This window comes from Vicugna pacos, unplaced genomic scaffold (genome assembly GCF_048564905.1).
Source record: "Vicugna pacos unplaced genomic scaffold, VicPac4 scaffold_19, whole genome shotgun sequence".
Taxonomy (NCBI): domain Eukaryota; kingdom Metazoa; phylum Chordata; class Mammalia; order Artiodactyla; family Camelidae; genus Vicugna; species Vicugna pacos.
In genome coordinates this window covers 50,777,076-50,786,780 of record NW_027328740.1, presented here as the reverse complement: position 1 = coordinate 50,786,780, position 9,705 = coordinate 50,777,076, and the positions used below count along the sequence as shown (strand labels likewise).

The 9,705-nt window shown below is 31.3% G+C and overlaps 1 protein-coding gene across 1 annotated transcript; it reads left to right on the top strand.

Moving 5' to 3' along the window:
* Positions 1–7,588: 7,588 nt before the first annotated feature.
* Positions 7,589–9,422, top strand: LOC140693310 (heat shock transcription factor, Y-linked-like). The gene is made up of 2 exons (XM_072957253.1): positions 7,589–8,318; positions 8,785–9,422. The coding sequence occupies exons 1-2, from the start codon at positions 7,806–7,808 to the stop codon at positions 9,148–9,150; spliced, it is 879 nt and encodes a 292-aa protein (XP_072813354.1). The 5' UTR covers positions 7,589–7,805; the 3' UTR covers positions 9,151–9,422.
* The last annotated feature ends 283 nt before the right edge of the window (positions 9,423–9,705 follow it).

Here is a 9,705-nt window from a genome sequence, read left to right as displayed (position 1 = left end):
CCCCTTCAAACTCTTGGAAGATTTGGGGAAGAATTGGTGAAAAATTGTCTTCAATTGTATGACAGAATTCACCAGTAAAGGCGTTTTGTAAATTTTTTCTGGTTTTGGAAGTTTGGATTATTGACTTACTCAAACACACTTTTGCTCTATTATCTTTCTAATTACTTCTTGATTCAGTATTGGAAAACATATGTTTCTGGGAATTTGTCTTTAGTTCTAGGTCATTCAAATCGTTGGCTAGTGGTAATTTCTTATGATGTTTTGCATCTCTACAACATCAGTGGTAATATCTTATCTTTTATTTCTAATTTTATTTGAGTCTATATTTTCTTAGCCAACCTAAACATATGCCTAGTTTATGTTTAAAAGAAACAGACTTAGGTATATTTTTTTCTACCTTTCCAATTGCATCTCTTGTTATTTGCCATACTCTCATTCATTCAATTTTCTTCTTTATTCTTTCTGTTTTCTCCTAGATCCATGAGGTGTAAATTTAAGTAGTGTGAATCTTTTTATTTCATTTATTATTAAATATTTTTATTTAGTTATTATTTATATATTTATTTGCGTGTTTATTCATTTATTTATCATTGAAGTACTGCCATTTACAATGTGTCTATCTGTGGTGTATAGCACAGTGTCCCAATACATGCATATATTTATGTGCCTATTAAACATTACTTCACAATATTTGACTTACTGCCCTGTGTTATACAAGAGAAATTTTGAAAAAATTTACTTTTATATATAGTGGAAAAAATTTATGAATCTACAGCTCCCAAATATATCCTCTCACATCCCCTTTCCGCTGTAATCTTAAAATTGTTTAGTAAATCTGTGAGTGTGTTTCAGTTTTGTAGATGAAATCATAGTCTCCTCATCCAAATTTATTTTTAAGGTTCCGCATATATCATGTCATGGATTATTTTTCTTTCTTTTTCTGGCTTACTTCAATTAGAATGACACTTTTTGTGGACATCCATTTTGCTGCAAATGTCATTGTTTCATCATTTTTTAATGCAGAATATTATTCCATTGTGTAAATACGGGATAACTTCTGAATACTGTTATGTGTTGTTGGACAATTAGGTTGCTTCCATGTGGTGGCTCTTGTATATAGCACTGCAAAGAACATTGGGGTATAGATGTCTTTTTGAATTAGGGTTCCCTTTGATTTATACCCAGAAGTGGGATTGCTGGATCATAAGTTAAGTCTATTTTTATTCTTTTGAGGAAACCCCACCCTGGTTTCCACAATGATTGCACCAAACTACATTTTTTCCAACAGTGTAAGAGGGTCATCTTTCTCCACAGATACCCCAGGATTTAATGTTTGTGGAATTTTGAATGATGACCATTGTGACTGTTGTGAGATGATACTTATTATAGTTTTAATTTACCCTTCTCTGATAATGGTAGTGAGCAATTTTTTTGTATATATCTATGTGGCATTTGTATGTCTCTATTGGAGAATTGCTTGTTTAGGGCTTCTGCCCATTTTCAAATTGGGTTTCTTGTTTTTTTTAAGTATTATTAATAGTTTGTATGAAATCTTTGTAATTTGGAAATTAAGCCTTTGTCAGTTGCACATTTCTACATATTTTCTTTAATCCTGCAGGTTGTCATTTTGCTTTGTTTATGGTTCCCTTTGCTGTGCAAAAGCTTATAAGTTTAATTAGGTCCCATTTATTAATTTTGCTCTTACATCCCTTCCCTGGGTAGGCTATTCTAGGAGATCATTGCTGAGATTTATCTCAGAGTGTTTTGCCAATATTTTCTTCTAGGTGATTTACTGTGTTTTTCCTTACATTTAAGTCTTCAAGCCATTTTGAGTTTATTCTTGTGTATGGAGTGAAGGAGTGTTCTAACTCCATTGCTCTGCATGTTGCTATCCAGATTCCCAACATCATTTGGTGAAGAGATGGTCTTTTCTCTGTCATATTCCTGGATACTTTGTCAAAAATTAATAGAACGTAGGCCTGTAGATTTATTCCTAGGCCCTCTATTCTGTTCTTTTGGTCCATAAGCCTCTTTCTGTATGAATATCTTGTCATTTTGTTCATTGTAGCTCTGCAATAGTGTATGGAGAACTGGTGGTTTATTCCTCCAACCTCTTTGTTTTTCATTAATATTGCTTTGGAAATTATGGATCTTTTATGACTCTATGTAAATCTTAGAATCATTTGTTTCAGTCCCAAAAAGAGAAGTTTGGCATAATTTGATAGGAAATCACATTAAATCTGTGGATTGCCTTGGACAATATGACCATTTTAACCATTTTGTTTCTTCCATTACGAGACCATTGGGTATGATTTCAATCCTTCAAATCTTTTTTGATTTCCTCAATCAATATTTTCTACTTCTCCATGTATATTTCATTCACCACCTTTTTGTACATTACTCTGGGTACCTTGCCCAGTTCCTTTTTTAGCCTTAGTAATTTTTTGTGAAGCTTTTACAGTTTTCAATATATAGTGTCATGTCTGCATATCATGACAATTTTACATCTTCTTTTCCAGTCTGAATCCTTTTATTTCTTTTCCTTGCCTGATCATTGTGGCTAGGAATTCCAAGACTGTATTGAATTGAAATTGTGAGAATGGGCAACCTTGTCTTGTCTCAGGTTTTTGTTGGAAGTGTTTCAGTTTTTCACCATTGAGTATTTTGCTGGCTATATGTTTGTCATAAATAGCTTTCATTATGTTGAGATATGGTCCCTCTAGCACACTGTTACAAGAACTTTTACTGCAAATAGGTGTTAATTTTTCTCAAATGTTATTTCTGCATCTACTGAGATGATCATGTGGTTTTTTGTCCTCTCGGTTATTGATATGGTGTATTAAAATTGATTGATTTATTTGCATAAATTAAACCATCCTAGTTTTCCTGGGATGAAGTAACATTACCATGGTGTATAATCTTTTTTACATGCTGTTGGATTCTGTTTGTTAATACTTTCTTAAGGACATTTACATCAATGTTTATCAGTGTTATTGGCCTATAGTTTTCTCTTGGGGTGGTGTCTTTGTCCTGTTTTTTATCAGGTTGATGTTGGCCTGACGGTGTGAGTTTGGGTGTACTCTCTCCATATCAATTTTTGGAATAGTTTGAGGAGGACTGGTATGTATTTTTCTCTGTATGTTTGGTCAAATTCCCCAGTGAATCTAGTTTGGTTTGAATTTTGCTTGCAGAGATTTTTTATTTTATTGATAATTCTATTCAATTTCTGGTGATCTGACAGTTCAAATGGTTAATTTCTTCTTGATGCAATATTGGTGGGCTGAATGTTTTCAAAAACTTCTCCATTTATTCCTGGTTATCCATTTTGTTTCCATACTGTTGCTCATGTAGTTCACTTATGATATTATGCAAATTTGTTGTACTCTTTGTAGTTTCTGCATTTTCATTTCTTATGTTATTTGTGTTCTCTCTCTTTTCTTGTTGGTGAGCCTGTCCAGAATTTCGTGAATTATGCTTACTATTTCAAAAAAGACTTTAATTGATTTTTTCTATTTTGTAATGTGTATTTCAATTCTTTCTTCATTGTTCTTTCTTATTTCTCTCTGCTGAGTTTTGGTTTTGTTTGCTCTTCTTTTCATGATTAGTATACATAGAACATTTGATTATTTATTTGAAATTGCTCTTTTAATTTGAGGACGGTTGTCACTATAAACTTACCTCTTAAGCCTGCTTTAAATGTATTCCATTCACTTTGTGTAGTATTTTGACATATTTCTCAAGATATTTTTTAATTTCTTCTTTTACTTCTTCATCTCCCCTACTTGTTATAGTAACATGGTGTTTAATTTACATGCTGTCATTTTTTCACACTGTTTTTCTGTGAAGGATTTCTAGTTTCATGGTATTATACTCAGAAAAGATGCTTCAAATTTGTTTTATTTTCTTAAATTCGTTGAGGATTCTTCTGTGCATGAGTACATAATCTTTTCTAGAAAATATTCCATGTGAACTTGAAAAGAATGTATATTCTGTTTTGGGGAGGAGTACTGTGTTGAAAATATGAACCAACTCCAATTATTTTATCGTACCTGTTTGTATCTTTTTTCCCTTATTTAATTTCTGTCTGAAAGACCAGTCTAGTGATGGTAATGGGGAGATATGTTCTCCGAATGGGATTGTGTTCCCATCCATTTCTCCCTTTTCATCTATTAGTATTTGCTAAATGTATTTAGGTGCTCCTATATTGAGTGCATATATCTTAATGAGTTTAATACCCTCATTTTTTATTTCTCCTTTAATCATTTTTTCATGTCCTTGTTTATCTTTCTCTATGACATTTTTTGTAAAGTCTATTTTGTGTGAAGTCTGTACTGCTAGTCCTGCTTTCTTGTCATGTCCATTTGCATTCAATATACTTTTCCATCTTCTGACTTTCAATTAATTTTTGTTCCTCTTACAAAAGTGGGACTCTTGTATGCTTCATAATGTAGAGTCTCGTTATATTATCCCATCTGACAATATATATCTTTTGATTCAAGCACTGAGTCCATTAACATTTGTGATAATTATTGATAGACTGGTGTTCATTTCCATTTTGTACTTCATTTTCCAGTTGATTTGGTATTTCCTTTTTGTTCATTTCATTTTCTTTTTGTGGCTTGATAAGTTTTCTTCTATTATCTTGGTTTCTTTTTGGCTTTGTGACTTCATTGTAAGTTTTGACTTATGGCCATCCTGTTTTGTATGTATATTGACCCTTTATTTATCTTTTTATTTTAACTGATAGGAATACAAATTCTAACCCCTTCTATAGAGAACAGAAACAATAAGGAAATACTCTTTATTGTCCTGTTTCACTCTCTGATCCTTAAAATTTTTGATGTCCTGTTCTGCAACATCATATTTATTCTATTGTAAGACATTGTAGCTATTGCCTTTCTAATTATGCCTTTCTCCTTTCTATAGAAGCCTGCTTCATTTTTTTTTTAGAGTCGATCTTTCAATATTTCTTTTTCTGTTGCTAAATTCTTTTAGTACTTGCTTTAGTGGAAGTTATTTATCTCTCCTTCTATTCTAAAGGATAGCCTTGCTTGATAAATTATCTTAGATTACAGCTTTCTTTCATTCAGGACTTTAAATATGTCTTACCACTGTCTTCTGCCTGTTGTATTTGTGTAGTAAACGTGTTTACAAATATAATATATATAATTACATATATATGAATAGAATACATAGAAATGAAGTTAACAAATAAGGAGAAAACCTATACGTTAAAAAATAGAAAACATTGGTGAAGGAAATTAAAACTGACCCAAAGAAATGAAAATTCCTCTTATGTTAATGATGTGATACAATGTGGTTGAAACAAACATACTACCCAATGCAATCTACATTTTGCGTCATTCATGTCAAAGTACCCATGAGATTTTTCCAGTTAATAGAACAGTTAATTTCAAAATTTATATGTAACCACATAGACCATTAGTTGCCAATATAACCTTGAAAAAGAGTATTAAATCTAATAGTGTATAATTCTCTGAATTAAACAGTCCAACAAAGCTTTAGTAATTTAAACAACATGAAACTGGCTCAAAAACAGACACCAATCAATAGAAGAGGATAGAGCAACCAGATATAATCCCTCACACCTATGATCAATTAACCCATGAAAAAGGAAGCAAGAGTATAAAATGAAGAATAGACATTCTCCTGAATAAGTAGTGCAGGGGAGATTGATCATGTAAAAGATAGATTAGAATAGATCCTCACATTGTATACAATCCATAAGCAGAGAATATCTTTCTATTTATTAGTTTATTTTATTTCTTGCACCTGTAATTTATAGATCTATATTTAGATTTTTTATTTCACTTATCAAATGTATTCCTAGTTTATTCTTTTTGGTATAAATATACACACAATTGTTTTCCTAATTTCTCTTGCTGATAGTTTGTTGTTACTATATAAAAATGCAATGGATATTTTTATATTGATTTTGTATTCTGCAAGTTTACTAAGTTTGTTCATTATTTCTAACAGTCACTGGAGGAGTCTATGGAGTTTTCTATCTATGCTTAATTATGTCATCTCTAAAAATTTTACTGCTTTTTTACAAGTTGGATGCCTTTTATATTTTTTCTTGACTAGTTGTTCTGGCTAGGTCTTCAAATAGTGTAATTTAGTACTTGTGAGAATGAACTACCTTTTCTTATTACTGGACCAGAGGAAACCTTCCTGTATGTTAAAATTGAACTTGATGATTGTCATGGGTTTTTCATATATGGTTTTTATTATGTTTAATTAAATTGTATTAAAAGTGAATTTGTTAAGAATATTTTTATAAAAAAGTAAAGATCAGATTTGTGAAAAATTTTCCTACATTTTTTGAGATTGATGTTTTTGAATTCTCTGCTTTTTCAGGGATTGTATCACATATATTGATTTGAATTTGATAAGTAATATTTATGAATCAGGACTAAATCCCTCTTAACTATAGTTTATAATACTTATAATATGTAATGAATTCAGGTTGCTAATATTTATTTAGAATGGAATGTTCACATACTGAAAGAAAAATTTACATTACAGATTGAGTTTACATTTATTTATTGAAAAATTTTATCCCTCATTTTTAATTTGGCTTATGTTTAAAGGAATTTATTTCTAAATAAAGAATATAACTTTTGATAGAACTGGATTTTCTACAGTTTACTGATACAGAACATAGCTATTATATACATTTAGTGAACAAAACACTTGCCTTGAAATGCCATAATTTACTAACAATGTCAAATGTTTCAGGACTGAGATACATATTCCTTCCAAAAATGCATTACCTGGTCTTTTCCACCCCAAATCACATATAGTGTTATTTATTTGTTTTTTGATTGTTTGTTTACCCCTTAATGGAGGCACTGCTGATTGAACCCAGGATCTTGTGCATAAGTGTACTTATAAACATCATTTTAGAACACTTAACAGAAGCCACAATTGAATGGATTATAAAGATGGAAAGAAAATTTATTGTTTCTAGGGACTGAAAAACCTCTGATTGAATGAATGGCAAAAATAAACATTCGTAAATATACAATAAGTTTCTCTCTTTTGTAATTTTAGAGTAGAATATTAAATTACATTTGTTTTACTTATAGAAATGAACTACAATTTAAATCAAAAATTCCGCCTTTTGGGATTTCTTAAATTTGATGCATTATTTTTATCTAATTTTATTTCATAATTATTTACCATTTATTTATATACAAAACAAATAAACTGACATTTAATCTGCTCATGTTTTGAATATTGAACTACTTATTATATAGTACACAGATAAATACCTACTTCCATTTCCTAATCAAATTATGTTTCAACTTAATTACAAATGATATTGAAATAGATATATATTTTCTGTACAAGTTTTACACGAATTTCACTTTAAATTCCAAAACTTTAAAGTTATTTTATATAATTTGTGCTATATTTATACTCTGTTCACAAATCTGGCATAAATTTCAATACAAAAGTATGGAGATTGATTTTATTTCATACACCCCAAAACTAAATTATTTATAAAAATGTGTTGGGATAATATTTGCAGATCACACTGTAAAAAAATCATCCTATATGTTTCATTTTAACTGGATGAATGACAAGTAAACACTGGCTGAATGTTACACTTGAGTTGCTGGGATACCAGTCGTTTTGTGATGTCACAGCTTCTCAAGTTGAGAACCATTGTGAAGGCCTAGCAGTTTATCTGTTCAGGCCTGCCAAAGCAGCATTTGAAGCTGCAGTGCTCAAAATCATGCAGATTAGAAATGTAGCTGTAGAAAAAGTTATTTGAGATGGCACATATTTCTTCAGAAATTCAAGATATGTCTCATAAAGATGGACCAACTGGCTCAGGAAACTCCGGTAGATCTCTATTGTGTGATCAAACATTCTCTGAGGACTTGGACTTGAGTTCTATGATTGAAGAAAATGCTTTTCAGAATTTGTCTGAAGAATCCTTGATAAAAAGACCATGCTACACACATTGTGTCTCTGAACCAGATGAAGATAATGATTTTGGTTCTCTGACATTTCCAAGAAAGCTCTGGAAAATGTCTGGGAGTGACCAATTTAAATCCATCTGGTGGGGTGATAATGGATCTTCCATAGTGATTGATGAAGTTGTCTTGAAGAAGGAAGTTTTGGAAAAAAAGGCCCCTTTCAGAATATTTGAAACTGGAAGTATGAAAAGTTTACTTAGACCCATTAACTTTTATGGGTTTAGGAAAGTGCGGCAGAAATTTCAAAGATCTGCTTGTCTAGTTGACTTTCTAGCAGAAGAAAAAGAAGCCTCTGTTTCAAGCAAGGTATACACAAATTTTAGTTACGAATTGGTAACTTATGTATAAAATTTTATTTTGTACATCAATCTATGGTAATATAAATGTAAAGCTAGATTTTGAAAATTGTATAAAACTATTAAGGCTAAAATACTTTACTCTAAAAAATGAGGACAGTGCCTTAATTATTCAAGATTATGAGAAACTTTGCTTACAACTATGAATCTTTCCAGAAATTCATATAAAGGTATTAAAGCTGCTTTTCAAAAGTGGCATTCACCGTTACTGTAAATGCTAACATTTAAATTTGATGACTATAATAATTAAATGTGTATTTTCCAAATAAGGAACTTCAAAATATTGTTAGCAATGTTCATATTTTGATGATATTATCCTTGTATAGTAAACGTGGAATCAGGTTTTATACGTTAGGCTTATTGTAGTCTTCTATTTTGGTATAAATATTACTAAAATGTTTCTCCTTTGTTTATAGCTGCACTTTTATCATAATCCAAATTTTAAACGAGGCTGTCCCCAGGTTTTAGTGAGAATAAAAAGAAGAGTTGGGATTAAAAATTCCTCTCTGGTATCTTCATTGCCTGAAGACTTCAAAGAGCAGCACTTTAAAGCAGGGTATAATGTGGATAATAATAATTCTGAATTTGTGGCTGACACTATTGAAGAAAGTGCATTTTTACCTTCTGCAAATTTAAACATGCCTCTAATGAGAAAGCCCTCTACTAGCCACATAATTGGTGATACAACTACCCCGATCAGAGGTGATTTTTCTCCTCCATCATCAATGTCAGACCAACAGAACAAATTGCAGTGGATCAACGAGCTATTTTCAATCAGTTGACCACTGTACATGGGCACTCTCAAAGCAGTTACAATAAAATAAATGGCCGTGTTGTGAACTCCATTTGAAGTAGAATTTCTACTTCTCAGTAGAGTATCTTATCTCCCAAACAGAGCAATTATTTTGGACTGATGTTGGAGCCTTCTACTTTTCCAAATACATATCAGAACATATCTGCAAATGAAGGTCATTTTCCTAAACTTCAACCAGGGTGCAACCCACGCTTTCCAGTGCCGGTGATAGCTGATACATCAGCTACTTCCCTTTCAAGGCCAACTCATCAGCCATCTTCAGTTTATGAAAGTCATCCTAATAACAACTGATCTACCAGAGAACTACCAGATTATGCAGGGAACAAAGATTATAACTGATGTTGGCAAATGTCGACAACTATCTGCTATTTTCTTATTTGAACATTAAACATAGATGTGTACCTGTATTTTCCTTAGTATTTTTTAAAGAATTAAGAATTAAATGGGATACTAACTTGCCATTCAAAGAAAAAAAGAGATATTTGTTTGATATGATCTTAGATGGAACAGTATGGGAGTAAAT